This window comes from Pituophis catenifer, unplaced genomic scaffold (genome assembly GCF_029215685.1).
Source record: "Pituophis catenifer annectens isolate HBS135680 unplaced genomic scaffold, rPitCat1.0.hap2 SCAF_2, whole genome shotgun sequence".
In the NCBI taxonomy this organism is placed as follows: domain Eukaryota; kingdom Metazoa; phylum Chordata; class Lepidosauria; order Squamata; family Colubridae; genus Pituophis; species Pituophis catenifer.
Genome location: NW_027256882.1, coordinates 64,644,266 through 64,669,205, shown reverse-complemented (window position 1 = coordinate 64,669,205; position 24,940 = coordinate 64,644,266). Strand labels below are relative to the sequence as shown.

Sequence of the window (24,940 nt, the reverse complement as noted above, 5' to 3'; positions counted from 1 at the left end):
AATTTTAAACTAGCAGTTTTGATCATTGTGATAAGTTGTTTCTTTATTATATGTAAAGATATTGGTCTTCTCTGCAATCCATGGCTGTCTTTGATAATATTTCTTAGAGATTTCTGTTAATCTGAGACTAAGCTATAGTTTTTTTTATTGATTGATTTTTTTTTTAGTATTACTTGGAGACTTTCACTGAATCAAGGTCTTCATTATGGAAAACCATACCATATAGAGGTAAGTGTTGCTATGCTATAGTAGAACTTTGATTTTGCTGCTCCAATATATTGTAGATTTGTCTTCAAATGTATTCCTCCTGGTAGTTATTGGGGAAGTCATAGGGATGGCACTGGATTGTATTCAGTTCGCTCCCACAGAATTGGCCTCTTCAGGGTACCTTCGGCTAGACAATGTCGACTGGTGACCCCTAGGGGGAGAGCCTTCTCTGTGGGAGCCCCTACCCTCTGGAATACGTTACCCCTGGAGCTCCAGATAATTCCTGACCTCCGAACCTTCCGCTGGGCCTTGAAGACCTGTCTCTTCTAATGGGCGGGCCTGGGTTGATTACTGATTTTGTAGCTTTTTATATTCCTAAATCTTAAATTTGAATTGATATTCCCACGTTTAACTTTATTTATTGGATACTCTGTTTTAATTTGTCTTTTAACTTTTGTATTTTCTGTTTCTTATTGTTGTGAGCCGCCCTGAACCCTTCAGGAGAAGGGCGGCATATAAATTCAATAAATAAAAAATAATAAAAATAAATAAAATATTAAGCTTCATATGGGATTCAGATTCCATACTGGAGACATCTTGCTTCGCCCATCATCAATTTTCATTGTGTCATGTCGCATTCAATTTTGTTCTAATTTGCCAGACCCATTTATACATTCTTTTGTTTTAGTAGCAGCAATGTGGGGAGTAGAGACATGCTTCATCCTATAAGTTATGTGTGTGAGGATAGTTTCTGTATCCATGGAGTGTTCTGTATTCCAGGGCCTTATGCTTCATTCAGTACACTGGGAAACCATGGCTATAAGAGTCCCTTACCTCAGTTTGAGGAGGATATGAGGATAACAGAACCATAGGATGAAGCTAATATACTTGTCCTCACTTTCAAACTTTAGTTGTTAACTTCTGCCAAGAGAAAGGATGATGGATATGGCTTTACAGCACCAGTTCAAGATTAATGTGAGTTTAGGAAATTAATGAACTATTTACACCACTACAAGAATTTATTAATTTGGACACGGTAATGCATTTTGTGATTTATACAGCAAAAGTGCTGCTTAAGAATTCCACTAGTATAATGAACTGTATAATTTGTTGAGTTCCTTGGAAGGGAGATTTTTTTTTTTAATACTTAAATATTAATCCACTTATATAGGTAGGATGAAATATAAGAACTGCATGACATTCAGGCTTTATCTGCTTTCTGAGAAAAATGGACTTCTTTTTGCTATTATTACTTATTATTTCCTGCTTTTCAAAATAGGGAACTATTTTGCGAAAATAAACACAGTCAAAAAGGTGAGAATTTCAACTCTCAGAATTCTCTAACCAACATGATAAGTTTGGGAGTCGAAGTCCACAAATGGAGACCGTCCAGGTTAAAGATGCAGTTATCTGGTTACCTAGTTGGGTAATGAAATGTTTGAAAGCGGACAACCAAGCCCAGGAAACACTAAGGTTTCTGCAGTTCATCCCTGAGTTACATATATTCCCTTCTATTGAAATGAAATACTGTTGTGGCCCGTCAGCGGCCTGCGCGGATCATGGCTGATCCCGACGAGGAGGCTGGTGTGGTGTTGCGCCAGCAGCCTGCGCAGCCGACGCTCGCGTCGGACAGCGAGGAGGCTGAAGAGGATGTGGTGCCAGAGGCAGAGACTCAGCCAGGGCCTTCAGAACCTCCAGAGGCTCCTTCAAGTGGAGAGAGCGAAGTGGAGGAGCCTCTTCTCAATGCTCGAGCACGCAGGGCTGCCAAAGGCAGGAGTGGCTACTCAGGAGGAGGAGGTCTCCTCGAGAGTAAGGCTTGAGGATAATTGGCCACTCCCTTAGCCTATTTAAGTCACACACAGTTAGTAAGTTTCTTGCTGGAAACAACTTGTAATTATCATCAGAGCATTTTTGGAAAAGTCTTATCGTATTTTGTTTTCTGGGCTAGTTGCCAACCTTTGCTAGACTTTGGTTTATTCTTGCTACTTAATAAATTTGATAAGGATCGTTGGTGTGTGTCAATATCCTCGGAAATCCGGAGCTGGAGCAGAACAAATACGTATGTCCCAAGCTATGCTGCTGAGATGTTTGTGCGCAAGATAGAATATTATGACCATGTCCAATCATCCTTGCTTTTGATCAGGAGAACCTGTTGATTCTGCTATGTATGGCGCAGCTCCTTCTCCCTGGGACATGAGAATAGAAGTTCCTGAAATATTCAAAGACAACATCATAAGAATTAAAGTGCCTCATACTTCAACAGTAAAGGTACAGAAAGCAAAAATAGGATAAAGTTCTAGTTGTCAGGACTTCCCTCCCTCCCTTCCCTCCCTCTTTCTCTCTGTCTCTTCAGTAAAATTCTGTTCTTTGCTTTACATTATTTATTCATTGGGACAATATAAACTGCATCACATTATGTAGAGCTTGGTTTGGGAGGTGTTTAAGTGCACAGAATTGCAGCCTTAATTCTCAAGCTCCTGCTGCTTCTGTGGGAGAAGGTCAATAGTGATCACCGACTTTGCACTCTAGTTCACACTAGATTAAAATGGAACATTAATGGAGATTTCTTTGGGGTTGACTGAAGAAAGTAACTGGAGCATCTCTAAGCAAGTCTGTCCACCTTTCCTTTCAGGAGCTGGGGATTTGTTTTGGGAGTGCTGAGGGTGCTTTAATAGCCATTTAATAGCTAAATGGCCAGCCCATTTTCTTTCTATCTTAGAAAAGATGCAGGTGGTTAAAGTTCTGCATTCAGACATGCTTCATATTAAACAAACCCCGAGGGGAGAAATGTAGTAAACAGAGGTGGACGTGTTTGAGGCTTAAACACAAGCTTAGGTAACCACAACATTCAAACTGCCTTGTTTTCTCCTCACTGTTAGATTGTGATAAATAGTTAGATTGTTAGATTGATCCTCATCCGGATAGGATATGTGGCAGAAAGATGGACCACTGGTGACTTAAGCAATTAAACCAACTGGGATTGGTTTTTGAAGAAAATATTTTCTGGGAAAGCAAGCCTATTTTCTTGCATATATAACCGGGTAATATTTTATTTATAGAATTCTTAATATTTGGATTTTTTTGCTATTCGAAGAAAAACAAAAGGCACAGTAGAAAAATCCTAAAAAAAACCTTTGGAAACTGAGGATGATAGTTATGAGATCCATTCAAGTAAACGATCGTGTATACATTTAGAACATGAAAAACTAAATTTAGTACAACATTTATTTTATTTGCTGGTGCAGACCTTTGCCCCAAAATAGGGGACTATTGCTGTAGAATAATAAGAATCATAATTTCAGGGTGCTTTCTTTAATTATAAAGCAATTATTACCAGCTCTGATTTTTATTTTTATTTTATTTTGTTGTGGAAAGGATTTTCAAGAGGAAACTATGGAGCATGGACAGAGCATTGAAAAAGAAAATAACTTTCTGGCGCTGATTAATAATTTTACATTTCTTGTCAAAGCTGAGCCAGTCATAGTTAAAGACTGCCTTTAACACTTTTTTTTTTATTTGAAGGGATGTCCGATATGTGGCTGTTCCGGCAGGCGACCCTGCACCCAGTGCCATTGCCTCACAAGGGTATGTACTTCTAAGTCAGAGACATGTCTTGCTTTCTGTGGAAGAGTTTGTCCCCTGAGGAAAAGTTTTTTTTTTTTTAAAGATTAAAAAGTTGACATCCTCGCATCAGTTTGCAAATAGGGTTGATATTCATATTGATACAAATTAAGAGCTGAGGTAGCATAGTGGTTAGAGTGCAATACTGTAGGCTTCTTCAGCTGACTGCTAGCTGCAGTTCAGCAGTTCAAATCTCACCGGTTCAAGGTTGACTGAGCCTTCCATCCTTCCAAGGTTGATAAAATGAGGACCCAGATTGTTGGGGGCAATATGCTGAGTCTGTAAACCACTTAGAGAGGGCTGTAAAAAGCACTATGAAGTGGTATATAAATCTAAGTTCTATTGCTAGTGGTATTGCTATATAAATGTTAAAAAGCTAGCAGTAGTGCTATTGAAAATATGATGGTTGAACTTTCTTTCTGCTAGCAGGTTGAAAAGCCTGCTAGCAGAAAAAAGTCTTATTGGGTCTCTGATGGGACATTCATCCAGCCCTACCTACCATTATTTGAAGATATGTCCTCCCTACAAAGCCTCCATCTCACTGATAATCTCCTGGGGAAGCAGACTGAAGCCTGTTCAAGGCATTCCAGTATAGAGAGAGGAGTGTTTTTTCACAGGAAATGGAAAAAGCTCTCCCATTGGGGGAGTCCATGGTGCGTGGAGGAAGTTCAAGGTGAGCTGGTTAGAGTACACCTCTGCTTTATTACAACTGGCCCAGGAATTCTATCCCCTTGATACAGTGCTGTTTTGATTGTGAGGGAGATCGCAAACCCAGCTTCCATAGCCACCACGTTATGGAAGCGTGTGACCTGGAGAGTGTGAGCCTCTGAAATTGACTGAAATTGTAATTGAAAAGCCGGGGGGGGGTCTTATATTTCTATAGCACATAGGGCTGGGAATTCCAAGTGACCTCTCATGCCCCTCTTTTTAGAAAAAAACATTCTACCATAGAGTAAAACCTGGCACAGAAATGGTTTCAATGTGGAACCACATTTTGCCTCCCCTTCCCTTTGAGATGATGGGAACTAATGATTTGCTGTAATTTGACACACGGATCAGGAAAGTGTTTCTCAGACTCCTCTGTTGACTATTTGGTGCTCAGTAATAGGTTAATTGGTCAGCCAGCCATTTTGAGAAACGAGGTGAATAAAAGAAAATAAAAGAAAAACACGTCCACAGTTGGATGTGTTTCTCACACACTCACCAAACCCCTTTCTTGAACTCCATCTGCAAGAAGACTTAGCAGTTTTATCTCAGCTGCACAAATCCAGATGACCATTCTTTTGCAGTTAAGACTCTTAACTTTTTGCCATCTAGTGGTAATTATGTTAATAGATTCTTTTGGGAAAATCCCAAAAGTGCTCTTTCAAGAGGCAACTGTACTTTCTGGTTTTTCTTTGAAGACTTTCACTTCTCATCCAAGAAGCTTCTTCAGCTCTGACTGGATGGTGTGGAATGGAAGGATTTATACTCCTTGCAGACAGCTGGTCATTTGCATTCTTTTAGTGAGCTGTTAAGGCCACCTGGATGTTTATCTGTGTCATCAGGGTCACCTGAGTGGTGCAAACGGATATGGAGCTGCCTTGGAACTGTTGAAAGGACTATGTTGTAGACTAGAGAAAGATGATGTTGTATCCCTCCCCTTCAGTTGAGAGAGGACTGTTCAATTTTGACATAGATGGCCTCTTTGACACTTCTTTTTATAAGAATGCAAATGACCAGCTGTCTGGAAGGAGTATAAATCCTTCCATTTCCCACCATCCACTCAGAGCTGAAGAAGTTTCTTGGACGAGAAGCGAAACATCTTGAAAGAAAAACCAGAAAGTCCAGTTGCCTCTTGAAAAAGCACATTTGGGACAACCGTGAAATTAAAAGCTACCCTAGGAATTGATAGCTTTTCCTGTAGTTGGCGATAGTCATATTTTTGTTAGAAGAAATGACCAATCACTGGTTTTTTAATGTCATGCCAAGGAGCTGCCATGCAATCTTACGCAGCGGCGCTTCTGGTTCCATTGTAAGCCATGATGATGCATGTTGTGTGCCTCCTGAAGACACAATATTGTTATTAAACAGTGGTTGCCACTGTTGTCAATAGCCACGTGGCTGCACACTATGCTCACACACAGCTTTCAGTGTGAATTTATTTACAGAAAGAATGATGACTATGATGGTTGGGCATCTCTCTCCTCATTACCGGCAGCTCAGGCTATCTTATTTATTATTCTATCAACCATTGAGAGTGGAACTTTAAAAAGTGATGACAGTTTCCATGGAAACAAGGATTTTTAAAGGAAAGGAATTTCATAATGAGGCATCTTTCTAGTCACTTTCACAATCCTACCCAATCTTAAAGCCACGCGATATAGAGTGCAATGTTGTTGTTGTTGTTTTTTTAAAGAGGAACGTAGAGGTCAGCTTTTGACTAATGAAAAATTTTGTTGGTGGAAATCCTGTTAATTTGATGCTCTTCTATTTGATGTTATATGTCAACAGAAGCAATGTTGGGTCTGTAATGGAACAGGATCCCAGTTCACTAATCAGAGGTGTTCTTCTTGTTCTGGATCAGGTACAACCATGTACGTGAGTTACTGTACTTCTTTTTCATTTGCACTCTGGGCTTGAATGTGAGAAAATGATTGTTGCTCACTTCTGTTCTGTAAATCGCAACTGGGTGATATACTATCAATAATATGATAATGGATTGTCCTACGTGATGCCAAACCTTTAAGCTAGACTGAGACTAGGAAACCAGGGTTATGATGCTAATTTTACTTTTATTATAAGGTTACAGCAACAAAATCATCTAAGTCTGAATATACCTCCCCCTTCCCGACCTTAATTTCTGTGAGAACTGCAAGGGTCCTGTCTAAGAGGCTTCCTTGAGTGATGTTTCTGCCCTAGACTCAGATTTCTTTTATCTGATCTTGGTTGTGGCTTTTCCTTGTCTTCCTCAAGTTACTTCTTCAGCCCATTACATATATAAAGGTAAAGGTTCCCCTTGCACATATGTGCTAGTCATTCCCGACTCTAGGGGCGGTGCTCATCTCCGTTTCAAAGCCCTTGGTGCTCATCTCCGTTTCAAAGCCCTCATCCCCGTTTCAGAGCCAGCGCTGTCTGAAGACGTCTCCGTGGTCATGTGGCTGGCATGACTAAACGCCAAAGGCGCACGGAACACTGTTACCTTCCCACCAAAGGTGGTCCCTATTTTTCTACTTTCATTTTTTACATGTTTTCAAACTGCTAGGTTGGCAGAAGCTGGACCAAGTAACGAGAGCTCACCCTGTTACGCGGCACTAGGGATTCGAACCGCTGAACTGCCAACCTTTCAATCGACAAGCTCAGCGTCTTAGCCACTGAGCCACCGCATCCCTTGATCATTACATTACATATTACATATGTATGTGTTCAAATATTGGAATAACATTTACATGGAGCTGTGGTGGTGCAGTGGTTAGAATGCAATATTGCAGGCTGACTCTGCCCACAGCTAGGAGTTCGATCCTGACTGGCTCAAGATTGACTCATCCTTTCATCCTTTGAGGTCCATAAAATGAGGATCCAGATTGTTGGGGACAATGTGCTGAATTCTAGTCATTGTTTATCCAATTCTGGATGAAGGCCACTTCCACATTTCCAACCAATACAGTCTTGCGCTTTCTTTTGCGAACTGGACCCACAATACTTGGTGGTTTTGATCCATCTTGTTTTAGGTCTCTTTTGTGAATGTAAATCAAGGTGGATTTCCTACTGCAACATACTGACTACTTTTGCTATCTGAGGCAACATACCACTTCATTTCAGCTGCCTCATCCCCGATCATTGAAGCAGTCTGCTTTGGAGTGATGCCTCATTGAAAAATAAGACACTTGATCTTGGTGGCTCCAGTTGAAAGCCTAGAAATGGGCCACTTCACCTGGTTGCTTTGCTTCAGCAAAGCACTTGGGAATATATTATCTAGAACGGGTATCAAACTCAAGGCCTGGGGACTGGATCTGGCCCCCGGGGCCGCCCTGGAAACAGAAAAGGACCAGCCCACAGTGCCTCTCCCAGTGAAAACAGCTTGGGAGGGCTGCGTGCGGCCTCCCCCAAGCTCTGTTTTCACTGGCAGAGAGTTGCAGGAGGCCGTCACAGCCAAAAACAGAGCTCAGGAGCCTGTTTTCACTGGCAGAGTGCTCAAGCCACCACAGGTGCCCCCAACATGAGTGACGTCGAGCTGGCCAGGCCCACCCTGACCCCCCAAAATCAAACACAACCCTGATGTGACCCTCAATGAAATTGAGTTTGACACCCCTGATCTAGAAGGCGGTTGCTCTATGCAACTGTAATGGAGAGGTCTCATCCAAAACAATAAGTCCCTATGAGTCTTTGCATGGACTCCTGAGTAAGTATGCATGCAAAACAAGTTATTTGTCACATCATTATGTGGACTTGAAGCAATAGACAAGGAGCTTCCTGGTGTCAGATCTCACTCTTAATTTTAACTTACTAAGACTGCCTAATAGACTTTAGGTGCGAAATGAGAGGAAGCATAATTTTGAATGTCCTTAGAGAAATGAGAACATGCTTTAAGGAAACAGCATATGAAGGTGCAATAGAAATGCTAATGTTACTTTTGTTGAAAGAGCCAGAATCCTGAGTTAATTGAAATGTAGCTTGAAAAGCAGCCCTCATTTGGACATGCAGCTGTCTGAGAAACCAGAAAGAGAAAAATAAGTCTGTTTTGTTCTGCTCTGCATTTCAAAGAAATATTTAGTGACTTTCAGAAGCTACATTGGCATGGAAATTGAATACATCTCAGGTGAATCAAGAAGAGATCCTTGCTTGGATTGTGCGTCTTTTCTAGTTCTGTTTGGGCTTTATAAACAAGTATGGAAGTCACCTTGTGAGCTGTGATGAGCAGCCCCACTTGTTCTTTAAGATTGCACTGGAGTTGTCAATGTAGACTGGTCTTCATGAATATAATGCAGTTTTCTACAGCCAGGAGTCCTTGTGCGTACTGTAGATTTGCCCAGTATGAAGGCTTATGGGTTTGTTGGGAATCCTTAAAGTGTTTTTGATCTCTCCTCCCTCTCGATGGCTTAGGGAGAGAGAAGTACAGCATCTGGACCAGAATATATAAAGACAACAAATAAATGACATTATGGAATCTTATGTCCTCAGCATACTTATAGTATTTGCTATATACCATTCTGATGCGGAACACAACTGGTGGAAAATATATTTGTGCAACATACAGGGAGATTTATTTGTTAAAATTTATATGACACCCATCTTGTTAGCCATAATGACTCTGGGAAGCTTACAATGCAATAAAAATAGAAATATAAAAAAAATTATAAATATAGGTAAAGGTAAAGGTTCCCCTTGCACATATGTGCTAGTTGTTCCTGACTTTAGGGGGCGGTGCTCATCTCCGTTTCAAAGCCAAAGAGCCAGTGCTGTCCGAAGACGTCTCCGCTGGCATGACTAAATGCCAAAGGCGCACGGAACGCTGTTACCTTCCCACCAAAGGTGGTCCCTATTTTTCTACTTGCATTTTTTATGTGCTTTCGAACTGCTAGGCTGGCAGAAGCTGGGACAAGTAACGGGAGCTCACCCCATTACGCGGCACTAGGGATTTGAACCGCTGAACTGCTGACCTTTCGATCAACAAGCTCAGCATCTTAGACACTGAGCCACCACATCCTATAAATATAGGAACAATTAAAATTACAAGAACTTGCCTGGAGCGGGGATGGTGCTTTCTCTGTCACTTCCAGCCTAAAACTTCCCAAATGGGTCCCCATGCCAACTGGCAGAGCCAAGTCTTAAGGCCCCTTTGGAAACCAAATGCATGGGATTGGCCTACACCTCCAATAGCTAGATGTTCCAAAGGGCAGGGACCATGGCAGAACAGACTCTTCCTCTAGATCCCCCAACTGAAATTCCTTGGCTGACAGGGTTCACAGTAGGCCTCTTCAGTTGGAATATGTTGGGTGGGCCAGTCCCAGTGTGCAAGATAACCTGGCCCCATCCCATAACGGGCTTTAAAGGAGATAACCAACATTTTGAATGGGATCTAGAAGCAGATCTGCAAGCAGCACAGCTTGAGTAAGAATGGTATTACATGTGCACCTCCAGAACTGTCTGCACCACGGTATGCTGAACCAATTGTAGCTTCTGAATACTCTTGAAGGGTTGCCCCATATCTAGAGCACATTGTAGTAGTCCAGATAAGAGATGATCAGGGTTTGAGTGTCTAAGTCCAGGGCTTCACGATCCAGGAAATGGTGCAACTAGCGCACAACATGAAGTTGCACAAAGGTTCTCCTAGCCATGACTGCCACCTGCACTTCGAACAGGAGTCGTTGAGTCTAGAAGAAAACCCAGATTGTGCAACCGATCTGTCTGGGGTAACGCAGCCTCATCCAGAACTAAAGATGGTAAACCTCTGAATCCCAATACATAAAAGAAAGCTAGCTAAAAGAAATATATGAAACACCAGCCTTTAATTCAGAGACCTCTTAAATTTTGGTGGTATGCCACAATGTGTGTGAGAAGAAAAAGGCTTTTTATGTAGCGCATTGGATTATTAACACAAACCAATGTGTGTTGTAGTGTTTGTGGTGCTCTTAGTGTCCACTGACCTCCAGTTTTTTTTTTTAAATTAGTAAAATTACATGAAATAATTTCTTAGTTCTCTTATGAAACTCATGAGATATCGGCCAAAGTTAAATTGTTTTCAATTTGATTTAATTTTTCCCGTTATTATTGTTTGATACCTGTGATGGTATACAGTATCACCCGCCCCCAAAATCTGCTAATTCCTGAGCTTCCCAGTTGGTAACAGTGATGGCAGTCAGAAATACCTGTCTGGAATAGAGTCAATATTTAGTTGCTTAACTAAAACTTTTATTCTAACATCTACCAGATCCAGCAGATGGCGCCATTACCCAGCAGAAAAGCTGAACAAAAAGGGAGCTGTATTTATTTAGTTATTCTTGAACTTCTATGGAATGGAATGGAATGGAATGGAATGGAATGGAATAGAATAGAATAGAATAGAATAGAATAGAATAGAATAGAATAGAATAGAATAGAATAGAATAGAATAGAATAGAATAGAATAGAATAGAATAGAATAACAGAGTTGGAAGGGACCTTGGAGGTCTTCTAGTCCAACCCCCTGCCTAGGCAGGAAACCCTACACCACTTCTGATAATTTCTTCCCATAAAGGAAGAAATTGCTATTATTTCTAATATCTAAGCCATTGGAAAAAAGAAGTAAGAAGGAACTTAGATACTTGTGAAATTATACCTTACACGTTTAAAAATCTTTTGCAAATTTATTTTTTTTTGCAAAATTTTATTTTGCAAAATTATTTTTCCTATATTTTGGAGACAGTCCATAGACTGTCTTACTTTTGTCTTATCTTATTACAGGTAACTTTTTCATTTGTTTATCATTCATTTGGGAAACCCAAAGAACTTCTAGGCTTCTTGATCCATAAATAAAATTTCATATCAACCCATTTTATTCCATGTAGCTGCTGGAATTCATTGTAATAAGTTTGTTGCTAGAGTAGATGAAGAAATATATTACTTTTATTATTATTATTGCACTTTTGATCCACCCAGATTACCAGAGTTCTCAGGATACATTACAAAGTTATATGAAATATTAAATACAATAAATAATATGAAACACTAAATAGTACAGGAAATGTATAATACAAATCACCATCCCATATTAATGTTGGTAGGTGCTTAACATCGCAAACTCAGAAAAAGTATTTCGAAGAGAAGAAAATAATCAGGAAACTTCAAGTTCAAAGACTGGAAGGTTTCTCTTCCAAGGGTTCAGGGTATTGACCAGGAAATAGATGTAAAGTCAGTAATGTGGTATAACTTTGGACTACAGGTAATCCTTGACTTACAACAGTTCATTTAGTGACTGTTCTAAGTTACAACGGCATTGAAAAAAATGACTTACGACCATTTTTCACACTTACCACCATAGCAGCACCTCCAGGGTCACATAATCAAAATTCAGATGCTTGGCAACTGACTTATATTTATGACGTTGCAATGTTCCGGGTTCATGCGATCACCTTTTGAGACCTTCTGACAAGCAAACTCAATAGGGAAGCCCAATTCCCATAACAACCATCTTACTAATTTAGCAACTGCAGTGGTTCACTTAAAAACTGTGGCAAGAAAAGTCATAAAATGGGGCAAAATCAACAACCGTCTTGCTTAATAACAGAAATTTTGGGCTCAATTGTTGTAAGTTGAGGACCACCTGTACTCTCTCGGCTTGTTGTGAGGGTAAAATGAGGTGATACATATGTGAACGACCCTTGAATTCCCAGAGGAAAGTACATAAAAAGAAACAGCCTTTTAGCAAAATTGACTCTGGTTGTCTTTCTTAGCAAGACTACCGAAGGCCCCAGAGGAAAGGTAAGAAATAAATGCATTGATTGATGCAATCAATAATGTCCTTTTGTCCCATCCACCCATGCCTGCACATTCCACATGTACATCTCAGCAACCCAGTCTGTCCAGGGATCATCTTCCTTATTAGGAAAATGACATCAGAAATTTCGGTGAAAGTCTTGAGACAGAAAAGATTCACCAGCCATCTTACACCATTAGGCTTTTCGCAGGTTGAACAGCCCAAGCTCAAAGCATCCTGGCTTTTGACAAAGCTGCTAAGAAAATTTATTCAGCTTTTGGGATGGCGTCGTTTATTGACTCGTTTTGACCTAGTTCCATGTAGAATATTGTAGGGCCCGTGATGGCGAACCTATGGCATGCGTGCCACAGGTGGCACACGTAGCCATATCAGTGGGCATGCCAGCTCAGCTCTGGCGTGCATGCACGCGCCAGCCAGCTGATTTTCGGGCCTTCTGGGCCCACCAGAAGTAGAAAAACAGGCTGTTTCCTACCTCCGGAGGGCCTGGGGGGGTGGGTGGGGAAGGCCCGTTTTTCTTTCTTACCTGGCTGCAGATCCTCTCTCTGCATCTGTGGAGGGCAAAAACAGCCTTTCCCACTCCCTCAGAGGCCCTCCGGAGGCATGAGAGGGCCCATTTCCCAATTCGTGGTGGGACAGGAAGTGACTTTTTTAATGTCCCCAGCCTCCAGAGACTCCTAGAGGGACTCTGGAGGCTGGGAACAGCAAAAACCGTCACTTCCTGTCCCATCAGGAGTTGGGAAATGGGCCGTTTAAGGCCTCTGGAGGGCCTCCGAGGGAGTGGGAAAGGCTGTTTTCGCCCTTCCCAGATGCATAGAGAGGATCTGGAGCCAAGTAAGGAAGAAAAAGGGGCCTACCCGGGCCATCGCATGCCAGAAGCGGGGGGGGGAGGGGTTGCATGTGCATGCGCAGGACAAGGTGCATAGAATTATGGGTGTGGGCAAACCTCCCCCCCTCTCCTGGCATGCAATGGCAAAAAGGTTAGCCATCACTGTTGTAGGCCATCTGAGAGAAGAATATCCTGAGGAAAACATCCTGAAATTGAACAGGTGTATCCTTTTCCTACTATTTGTGGTGCTTTTTTTTTAAAAAAAAAATTTAAATGCAAAACAATTTGTGTTCCTCACAAGAATTCTGTACAGGGTTCTTTCTGCCTCTTTTTGGTTCAGTGGGATGAACCAAAATGGTTCACTTGCTTTATCATGGTGGTCAGTACGTGCCAGTTCGGATAAACAGGTTTCAAATCAGTGGTGAAATCAAATTTTCTTTTACTACCGGTTCTGTGGGCGTGTCTTGGTCGGCGTGGTGTGTCTTGGTGGGCGTGGCTTGGTGGGCATGGCAGGGGAAGGATACTGCAAAATCTCCATTCCCATCCCACTCCAGGGGAAGGATACTGCAAAATCCACATTCCCTCCCCACTCCTGAGAGAAGGATATTGCAAAATTTCCATTCCCACACCACTCGGGCCAGCCAGAGGTGGTATTTGCCGGTTCTCCGAACTACTCAAAATTTCCGCTACCGGTTCTTCAGAACCTGCTGGATTTCACCCCTGTTTCAAATCATCATTTGTGCTTGGCATCCTTACACTCTGTCAGGAACCTGACACTGAAGTTTCTTTAAGAAAGTGCTAGTGGGTTTTAAGCCAAGCTGTTAAGAACTTCAAGGGTTCATTCTTGTTATATTTCTCCATCCTAACTGCTGCATGGATCATGCTGTTATTTCCACTCTCTGAAAATGTCTTCTTGTCTCATTTTCTTTACAGGTGCAATGTCTGTTCTGGCCTGGGGACAACTGCTTGTACAGACTGTGGAGGAACAGGAAAGTTGCTGATGTACATTGAGCTGCAAGTTGAATGGCAAGTTCTGCCAGCCTATAGATTGAAGAACAGCCTTTCTCATTCCAGCCTTTATTTCTCAACAGATTTCTCTGGGTGTTTCCAAGTAGGAAACACCCAGGAGACAGAGATGTAACAGTCTCCTGCTGTTCTCCCTGTCCCTTTTCCTCATGTAACGGGTGTTTGGATCCACACTGTTCCCAGCTCTGAAGTAACATGGAGGCATCAAGTCTGGTAGTCTTTGATAGACCTGTCCTGAAAGAATTAATTAATTAATTAAAATATACATCCATATTGTATGTGGACAGTGTTGATTCTGGGCATTGTTCATATTAATCCAAATTACAATAACAATATTAGTCATTTTTATCACATTTATCAAACTTAGGTGATCCTCATAATATTATTTAAACAGCAGGAAAAAAAATGCCTAACATCTATAAACCTCTAATCTTACTATTATTTTTGTTTATTCTATTAAAATATACGTTCAAATATTTCCCCTATCTAATTTTATTTCTGCCTCTATCAATTTACAACAAGCTCCCTTAATGTTTAAAAGGCAATTTTTTAATCCACTTTCAGAGACATCCACTTTCAGAGACAGTTTACAATCCATATTTATGCAGTGGGTTCGTTGCTGGGTTATTTATTGTGTTGGTTTCTGGGTTATTTATTTATATTTTATGAAGAGAAGGAAAAAGAGAAATACATAGGAATTCCAAATTATAGGCACAATTTAGAAAAGTTTCTGTAGCAAAATGAAGTAAAATTAAAATAAATGAAAAAACCATTCCATTGGAAGAAACATCTCACTTTTATTCTTATATGACAACTAGGATTAAAAAAATAGATTGTTTCATAACAGTTGTAGGTTTTACCACTTTCAAAACTGTTATATTACATTGAACAGTTACTAAAATCAAACAATAGGTTAATTAATTAATTAATTTATTTATTATTTAAATTTGTATACCGCCCTTCTCCCGAAGGACTCAGGGCGGTGCACAGCCAAGATTAAAATACATACAATACAAAATTTAAAATAATTTAAAAGCAGAATTAAAATCGAATTGGCTTCCCAAAACATTAAAACCCATTGCCCTTAAAAAAACCCATTAAAATTTTAAGCCAGCCAATTGTGAGATTAACCTTAGATTTCAAAGTAATCATAGTTAGAGGGTTACTTTACTCTAAGAGGCCCCAAGTCTTGAATGTGACAGCAAGCTGTAAAATTGTATTCCATGAACAATACTTAGGTTAAACATCAGGCTTTTTTTTCATGTATGAAATTATTTCGGTTGTTGTTGAATACTCCCATAATTTAAGATGTCATTCCTCTAAGGAAGAATTTCAGTGTGGACATTTGGAATTCTCTGGAACTTGTACAAATGGAATACCTCCAGTTCATGTCAAAAATAGTTATAATGGCTAAATCTTGAAAATTGGGCTACAATCTTTTGTCACTTAACTTTGGCAGTACTAGATTTACGGCGCTGGCCTGTATTTCAGAGCCACCATTAGCCATTTTAGAAGCAATGCTGAGGTTTCACTTCATTTTATCTCTTTTTGACATAATCCAACATAATCATGTGTCTGCCTCATTGTTGATCTATATTAGAGGCTTTTATAAGCAATTGACCTTATTCTTCCCGACACAGAGTTTTTCTGAATCTGATTTGCTGTGAAAATAGGGCATGCACCAGAGGTTCTCTTTGTAAATGGTGTTGTTTGCCTTCACAGGAAAAATAACATTTTTGAATACGTGGTGGATGAAAGAACTGGGTTTCCTACTGAACTCTTCAAAGCAGTTAAAGGGAAGAAGCTGTTTGTGGATGAGCAATACTTGGTAATGAAATATGTATGGTAGAAGAACAGGGCTTACCCCATGGCAGGATTGAAAAAAGCAATTTGAATGCATGTATTTATGTACTTATGCATGCCTGAATGTATATAGGTGCATGTTACACAAACACTCAGGGCAAATTATAACAATTAAAAATAGCACAATATAAATATAACCAGTCCTCAATTACGAATGGTTGCTTAGAAACTGTTCAACGTTATAACGGATCCCTCCCAAAAGGTACTTATGACCCAGTTCCAAAATTCTGAAGGCCCATGCCCCCACCAATCACGTGACTGCATTTCAGGCAATCAGTAATTGGCTCACATTTATGACTTGTTTGCAGTGTCCAGCAACCATAATTTACAAAAAAAAAAATTGCTGAAAATTGGATTTACTTCAGTTGACTGTCATGACTTACAACAATAACAAGCAAAATGTTAGGAAATGGTTATTGCCTAATTGGTTGGTCAGGAAATATATAAGCCAACATTGTATGTTTGTATTATGTGGATGTATTATGTAGCTTTAGGAATTGTGCTGAGTCATTCTGCATCCTGATTGGCTGAGCTCCGTAGCCAATGTATTTAAGGAGAGCTAAATTATGGTTAGTGTGGACTACTACACCATTTTACCTGCTGCTATGCTGTAACTCTTTTTGATCTCTCTATGGTCAACTGTTTGATCATGATTATTTATTTACTGCTTTCTGATATTTATTGAACTGTTTTTATATTGTTCCTGATTGTTCCTTGCATTTTTCTACAAACTGGTAAGAAGATTTTATATCCCTGGATTGATCTTATATTGCACTTTATATGGCTAAGACTTGGATTGTTAAAGGACTATGAATTTGTTTTTCCCTAAAAGTAAAATACTATAAACCCAGTTTGTCTGTTATTCACAATTACTCTAAAAGTGTTTCCGTGGGTAAAACTCTTAACGGTACTCTGCTTTATAAGACACAACTTCAGGTGCAACTCAATAATATCCTTAACATTGGTTATGGGCCCAGAGCCAACCAGAGTTACCCAGAATTACCTAGAAATATCTAGAGCACTGAGAGTTGATGTGAATGATACAATAATTTATTCAGACAGCTGTGTTTGTTATTAAATATCCAAGTGAAGATGGCACAAGATCAGTCATCCAGTATATCCATGATAACCCGGTTGGACGGAACAAACTATGTTTCCTGGTCCATGAAATGCAACCTGCTTTTGCGTAGGGAAGGACTATGAGATGTAGTTAATAATCCACCGGATGTAAAACTCTAACGGTACTCTGCTTTATAAGCCACAACTTCGGGTGCAACTCAATAATATCCTTAACACAAGATCTGTTAAGGTCGTAAGTCAAGAACTTCCTGAATTGTGCGCTTTCTGCTATAATGCCCACCTTATGAAACATCCTTTCCCTGGAGATCAGGAAGGCTTTGACCCTACTGGACTTTTGTAACGTCTTAAGACTTGATTCTGTGCCCAAGCCTGAGTCCCTGAGTATGTGCAAGGGCCGGTTTCTTGATTATATTAGTAGTTTGGACTATGATGTTTCTTGGCTGCTGTGCATTTTAATTTTTATAATGTTTGTTTGTTTATTTATTTATTTAATTTTGTTCACTTCCCAGAACCACTTGTTGAGATGGGCAGTCATATAAATCCAATGAATGAATGAATGAATGAATGAATGAATGAATGAATGAATGATAGATAGATAGATAGATAGATAGATAGATAGATAGATAGATAGCAATATATCTTCTTCCATTTATCCGTGAACCTATCCAGTAATTGCTCTATCCAGCACTGGATGGAAACTTATCAAAGAGAGAACCAACTTAGAAAATAAGGAGAAATTTCCTGACACTGAGAACAATCAATCAGTGGTATGGTTTGCCTTCAGAAGTTGTGAGCGCTCCAACTCCATTGGACCACTGCAGTAGTCTAAAGTTTTGGAATAAAATATTGTGGACTGTAAATGTCTGTTGTACTTGCCTGAGTCTAGTCCCATGATGGCGAACCTATGGCACGCATGCCAGAGGTGGCACACAGAGCCCTCTCTGTGGGCACATGCGTCATTGCCAACTACTCTTCTGGTTTCCTGGTCTTTGTGGGCGCCGGAGTGCCAGAAAATGCCCTGAAAAACGGCCAAAAACCAGGCTGTTTTTCAGGCTCTTTTCCAAGCTGTTTTGGGGCCATTTTTGGGCCGTTTTTTGCCTGAAAACAGCCAAAAAACGGCCTGAAAAACAGCCTGAAAAATGGCCAGAAACGGCTAAAAAGCAGGCATGCATGCTCCGGCCAGCTGGTCTTCAGGTTTCTGGTGCTCCAGTGCGCATGCAAGGATGCGTATTCCGGTTTGGGCACTTGGTGCCGAAAAGTTTCGCCATCACTGGTCTAGTCCATACAGAAACTGTTTCAGGGCTGTATCTAGCTCTATTTTCTGCATTCAGTTACGCTTCTGTTAGTGTAGGGCAATAACTTTACCCATCCCTTCTTTTTATTGTTCTAGAGTTTTGTATCTCCTAAAAATGTTATTTTCCTAGGTTTATCCAGTAGTAAGCTTCCCTATCAGTGCTATTAATCAAGCTTCCCGAAATGCCATTGAACAACATCAAGCCAAATTTGGAGCTACTGCACGGATATTGAGACAGGTGAGAACAACTGCGATCGGAAAAACGTTTTGTAATGGTGATGATCCACCACAGTTACTATGGATTAACTGATTTATACACCCTTCTGATAGGGAGTATAAAGGAAAGGGAAATACTTGATAGTGGCAAATATCTGTAGCTCAGCTGTAGGATGAGGGTGGAGGTTTGTTTTCTGAGCTTGTGGAGGAAACCATGTTTGGAAAACAACCCGCAAGGTCAGAGAATGAATTTCCATCCTCAAAGGGAAATATCTCTGGGCATGGAGCTATTCCTTCTCCCAGGAGGCCATAATAAAATTATTCCATGTGCGTTATTAATTTGTTCCTCTTGTATCTCTGAGCAAATTGTGCATGATGTAAGGGTATACCTATACCCCAAATATGTGGTTCTCAGGGCTCCTGTAAAAGCTGCATGCAAATTAAGATTTAAGGAAATAGAATTAAAAATGTATTAACTGTATTGAATTAATGTATTTAATTTTTATAATTTAAATGTAGCTGGCTGCCTTTTAAAATGCAGCTTCTGGCCTAATATCCAATGAGCTGATATAGTCTCAACTCTCCAAAACTTAAGACCAGGGGTGGGCCTCAAAAATTTTAGCAAGGGGTTCTCTGCCTGGTTGCTGGGTGGGCATGACTATGGTGGGCGTGGCCTAGTTGGCCTCCTGCACCATGGTGGGGGTGGGGGTTTTGTTTTTGCCCTCCCCGGGCTCCAGAGACTTTCCTCGAGCCTCTGGGAGGGCGAAAATGGCCTCCCCAGGCTCTGGAGACTCTACAGAGGCCGGAAACGGGCCCGAACTTCCTGAAGGTAGGCCCGTTTTTCACCCTTCCCGAGCCTCCGCGCATGCCCTGCATTTACCTGCATCCAAAACAGGCTACATGGAGACCCCTGGGAGGGGCGAGGTTGGTAGGTGGGGCCAGCCAGGAGTGGGATTTGGGTGTTCTCCAAATGGCACAGAATCTTAGCTAGAGGTTCTCCCAAACTCCTGCAAAGCCCCAGCAGCCCACCCCTATTAGGGACTCTTCTGGTTCCTACAACCTATTCTTGTTTTCCAATTTCTTTTTGTGTTTCATGTCAAATTCATATCAATTAGAGATGGATAAAACATCTATGATTGTGGACGGAGGAGCTGGATTGGGTGAGGGGCTTAAGTGTTTGTCACCTTGTCATTTCTACCATTTCAAAACAGAGTTGAAATGTAGAGTCAAGGGGTACCAGAGGTAGAGAGGTTTTGACCCACATTGCAATCTTAATATATTGTCCAACATGCTTATTTACTGGAATTATAAATCTAGGATCACTATTTCTACTGCAAGTGAAAATTGCACAATTGCACAAATTGCAATGTTATTCTCCCTGTGAAGGCAAAAGACCTAGATTACGATGAACACCTCTAGCAATTTCTTGTTCTTTGCTTTTATTAATGTCTCTGTCAAAAGGAAGATTCAGTGCCTTTTTAATATACCTTGGTACTGTTTCCCATGTAGTCACATCTCAAAACAATTTACACTTTAATAACATGATTAAAAACTAATCCATATATCTTAAAAATATACAACGTGTTCATTATGTTTGAGTGGGAAAGAAAGCAAAACCAAACACACAGAAAAGGCAAGAAATTGGCCTTATAGACACCCTAATGGATATACTAGGAAGTACAGAGAGTCCAGAGAACTAGTCTTCTACATAAAATAAATGTTTAAATTTAATTAATTAATAGGATAAATGAATGAGATATTTTAAAAGAATATTGCAGAATTATTTCCAGTAGCGGCAACTTCCTGAGTGATAGACAGGATAAATATTGGTTGGGGGGGGGGGACAACATATATACTGCCTTAATAGGAATAGCACTTAGACTTATATACTGCTTCACAGTGCTTTACAGCCCTCTCTATGCAGTTTACAGAATCAGCCCCCAACAATCTGGGTCCTCATTTTACCGACCTCGGAGGAATGAAAGGCTGAGTCAGTCTTGAGCCAGTGAGAATCAAACTACTGAACTGCGGGCACCTAGCAGTCAGCAGAAGTAGCCTGCAGTACTGCATTCTAACCATTGCATCACCATGGCTCTTAAGGTCTCACACACACACACACACACACACACACACACACACACACACGTCAAATAAATCAGTGGATGGATGGATGGATGGATGGATGGATGGATGGATGGATGGAGGGGAATATGTATTCCAGCCAGGGGACCAGATGCATCACACTCTGGCCACGCCCACACCCAATTTAGCGAAGGAGGAAAAAGTTGCAATATGTCATGTGATGACCCCGTGATGACACGAGTTTAACACCCCTGGTCTAATACATTGAAATTATAAACAAGTGTTCAAAAGAAGCCAGAAAGATTAAGAAAACAAGTACATTATAGCAGCAAGGTGTTGTTGGTTTGATTGCTTTATACCCGGGTGTCATTATCTATGCATGCATTTTTATTCTACCTCTTCTCTAAAGTGGCAGGCTCATGGTAGTGGTGGGGAATCTTCTCTCAGTTTGTGCCCACAACTGCCTTAGAGCACAGGATGAATGACTTTCCCAAGTTAAGGCAGGACACTCAACAATTATAAGGGAATTTGAGCCTCTCTTAAGCCTCTCTTACCTATGGACCCCCTTCAGCTTGCTTTCAAAAATTATCTGAGCCGCTGAGGATCAATGTAGTGTAAGTTTGTGGAAATTGATTGTCCCTAAATAATAGTGATAGCAAAACTATACCAATCTGTTTCTCAAAGAGTTGGCTGTTTTTGTCTTTTTGCAGAGACAAACCATTGAGCTGGTATTTCTTACCAAAGTGGAATATGAATGGCACAGGAAATCCTATTCCTATTATGTCTATGGGAATGAGCACAAGGTGTACGTGGAGAATTATCCTAAAAAGTGTGGCTGTACTATTATATGATACATGACCTTCCAACCACTGACAGAGAAATCCTGATCATTCCTGCATTACGTCTGCTCATCTGCTCCCCCCCCCAGTTCTTTCTTGTTTCAATTCCTATATCTCAGATGAATTATAAACAATTGTGTTAGCCTTTAAAAGAAGACCTGGGGGATTATCTCTACAGCTGAAACACTTTGCATATTTTTTGTACAATTGAATGTTCATTGTTCTTGATTGTTAAAAATACTTGTGTTGGTATATTAGTTATAACAAACATTAAAACACGCCAAACACGCCAGAGATTCCATTCCTTTCCTATCTCTGGTTTTCCTTAGTTTCTTCTCTCATCCTGAATTAATTCATTGTTCTGAGCCTTTAATGGAATATTTTGTTTCATTGGCTTGGTGCACAAGGTACGCACTGTTGCCCAATTCCAGATATAATTTTGGATTTTTTTAAATCAATAATTTTTTTTTAAACATACTATTTCAATATAAATCAGGAAATGGATTATCCAAAGAGGCAGAAACTAAGACTTTGTAGAGGCTAAAACTTTTACATTCTTTTGTTCATAGTTAATTCTTCAGTTGATTACTATTATAACATGTAATTGATAGGACTGTTTATAAGTAATACTAATTCACTTTACTCACATTTGAATGATTACAAACTGAAAAGATCATATCCTAATAACTATGTATTATAATCTTTTTAGCCTGAAATTGGAACTAATAAAGTGCAGTGATTCTAAACATATTGCAATAAAAAAAAATTGAACACTCTGATATGCTGTTATGAGGTTTTAAATTTTCTTGCATAATATCATAAAGATTTTATAAATCTATATCCTTTTTTCAAGTGCTGGATGGAATGGCTCAATCCTAAAAAGCATTGTAACACAATAGATTATAGAAAAGAACAAAAAAAATGGTTTCAGTGGAATAAAATAGAAACTGATAGTGACAGAAATGTCATCTAATATGCTTTTAAATTGTCAGTGCCCCTGGCTCCTTCCTATATTGTGAAGATTCCTTTGGAGGAAGCTAATTGGGGTTCACTCCAGTCCCAATGAACTTTCTGTTATTTAAAGCACAAGAAGGGAAGATCTTACTGTGAGAAGAAAGCAGATTGGGTCAGTAATGAGGAATCTTGTCCCATGCTTCTGTTGGAAGAAAAGTCCATCTGGTTCAAGCCAGGAGAAAGGCACTGGAGTTAAAATGGAGGCTGATTGGAAAGAAAGGTTCTCTTTATTGATGAAGCAGAACCACGTGTGATTCTGGGCAGCTGACAAAATGGAGTTGAGAGTGGGTGGGTTTTTATGCCTTCTTTGGGCTTTGTATTTGAGCTTCCTGTTCCTGTGCAAGAACATGTCCTTTAATATTCTAATGGCTGTTGTCAGATTCCTATGGGGTCATGTAGGGGTTATGTAGGGGTCATAGCTGGCTCTATAGGCAAAAGGAGAAAGGCAAATCCTAGGTATTTGTCTGAGCCAATCTATAGTTTCTGTCTGGCTCAGTCTTTCTGAATGGATTACCAAATCTGCATTTCTATAAACTGGCCTCAGTTTCTGCTTGGGGCAGGGAAACGGGCTGGTTTCTGCCTCCCTTAAGGTTTTTTTCTCTTTCTCCTTTAGGGGAAATATTCTATCCTACCTTTTTGATATTCTCCAAAATATTACATTATTTGGGGGGCGGGGGGGCGGGATGACTCCCCACACCTCCAAGCTGCATTTTAGGGGATGAATTCTAGTGGTGAATGAATCTGAATCTAGCATGCATCTGCTCACCTGCAGGTTTGCTTCCAGTGCATCTATTAGATTTAAGCACTGCTTCTGTTTTGAAGTTGATTTAGATGCTGTGGTTAGGCTTAAAAAAAAAAAATTTCACACCAGTTGAGCTCTTTTGAGAGCATTTCTTGGGGGTCCCCTGAAAAGCCTAAAATATGCTACTCTTTCAGTTCTCCCAGTGGAGTTTTCCATTGTGGATCCTTGGTGATCTCTGAGCTTGATTGTTTTCTTGCAGATGTTTCATTATCCAACTAGATAATACTAGCACCAATGAGCTCAGAGAGCACCAAAGATCCCACAATTCAACTCTGAGCTACATACAGTACATTCAGAACGTATTCAGACCCCCCCCTTCACCTTTGTCAATTTTGTTATGCTGCAGCCTGATTCTATGGTTATTGAAATTCATTTTTTTCTCATTAATCTAAGTACCCTCTAATGACAAGGTGAAAACAGAATGGTAGAAATTTCTGTAAATTTATTAAAAAGAAAAAAAAACCTGAAATATCACATTGGCATAAGTATTCAGATCTTTCATTCAGTACTTTGTTAAAGCACCTTTGGCAGCAATTACAGCTTTGAGTCTTTGGGTATGAAACAACAAGCTTTGGACATCTTGATTGGGGGATTTTCTGCCATTCTTCCTTGCAAATCCTCTCAAGGATTTGCAGGTTGGATGGCAACTGTCGATGGACAGCCATTTTCAGATCCCTCCAGAGATGTTCAATAGGCTTCAAGGAGGCTCTCACTGGGCCAAACTAGGACATCCACAGAGTTATCCCTAAATCACTCCTGTGTTGTCTTGGTTGTGTGCTTAGTATGTTGGAAAGTAAACTTTCGGCCCAGTCGGAGGTCCTGAGCACTGTGGAGCAGGTTTTCATTGAGGATATCCCTGTACTTTGCTCCATTCAGCTTTCCCTCAACCGTGACCAGTCTCCCAGTCTCTGCTGCTGAAAAATGTCTCTATAGCATGAGGCTGCCACCATGCTTCACTGTTGGGATGATATTGAGCAGGTGATGAATAGTGCTTGGTTTTCTCCAGACATAATATTTAGAATCGAGGCCAAACAGTTCAATCTTGGTTTCATCAGACCAGAGAACCTTGTTTCTTACAGTCTGAGAGTCCTTCAGGTGGTTTTTTTGCAAATTCTAAGCGGGCTTTCTGTGTTTTCCACTGAGGAGAGGCTTCGGTCTAACCACTCTGATCACTGGAGGACTGCAGTGATGGTTGTCCTTCTAGAACTCTGTCTCATCTCCACATGGGATCTTTAGAGTTCAGTCAGAGTAACCATTGGGTTCTGGTCATCTTTCTTACTAAGGCCTTTCTCCCTTGATTGCTCAGTTTGACCAGGTGACCAGCTCTTGGAAGAGTTCTGTTTGTGCCAATCTTCTTCCATTTGAGAATTATGGAGGCCACTGTGCTCTTAGGAACCTTCAGTGCAGCAGAAATTTTATTGTAGCCAAAACTACCTTGCAATAATCCTGTCTCTGAGCTCTGCATTTACCACAGGTTGACTCCAATCAAAGTCATGTCAGCAATAATGAAGAGAAATGGGAGGCACCAGAACTAAAATTCAAGTGTGGTTGCAAAGAGTCTGAATACTTATGCCAATGTGATATTTCAGTTTCTTCTTTTTAATAAATTTATAGA

At 40.4% G+C, this 24,940-nt stretch overlaps 1 protein-coding gene across 2 annotated transcripts in view; it reads left to right on the top strand.

The window, feature by feature from the left end:
* Positions 1-22,288, top strand: part of LOC139309496 (protein SSUH2 homolog) — a 50,696-nt gene extending 28,408 nt beyond the window's left edge. For both annotated transcript variants that reach the window (XM_070933582.1, XM_070933583.1), the window contains 8 exons: positions 168-228; positions 2,351-2,475; positions 3,730-3,792; positions 6,322-6,404; positions 14,043-14,135; positions 15,858-15,963; positions 18,503-18,610; positions 21,381-22,288. In XM_070933582.1, coding sequence (XP_070789683.1) covers positions 168-228; positions 2,351-2,475; positions 3,730-3,792; positions 6,322-6,404; positions 14,043-14,135; positions 15,858-15,963; positions 18,503-18,610; positions 21,381-21,521 — 780 coding nt within the window. In that variant the 3' untranslated portion in view covers positions 21,522-22,288. The remainder of the gene's footprint in view (positions 1-167; positions 229-2,350; positions 2,476-3,729; positions 3,793-6,321; positions 6,405-14,042; positions 14,136-15,857; positions 15,964-18,502; positions 18,611-21,380) is intronic.
* Positions 22,289-24,940: the final 2,652 nt, after the last annotated feature.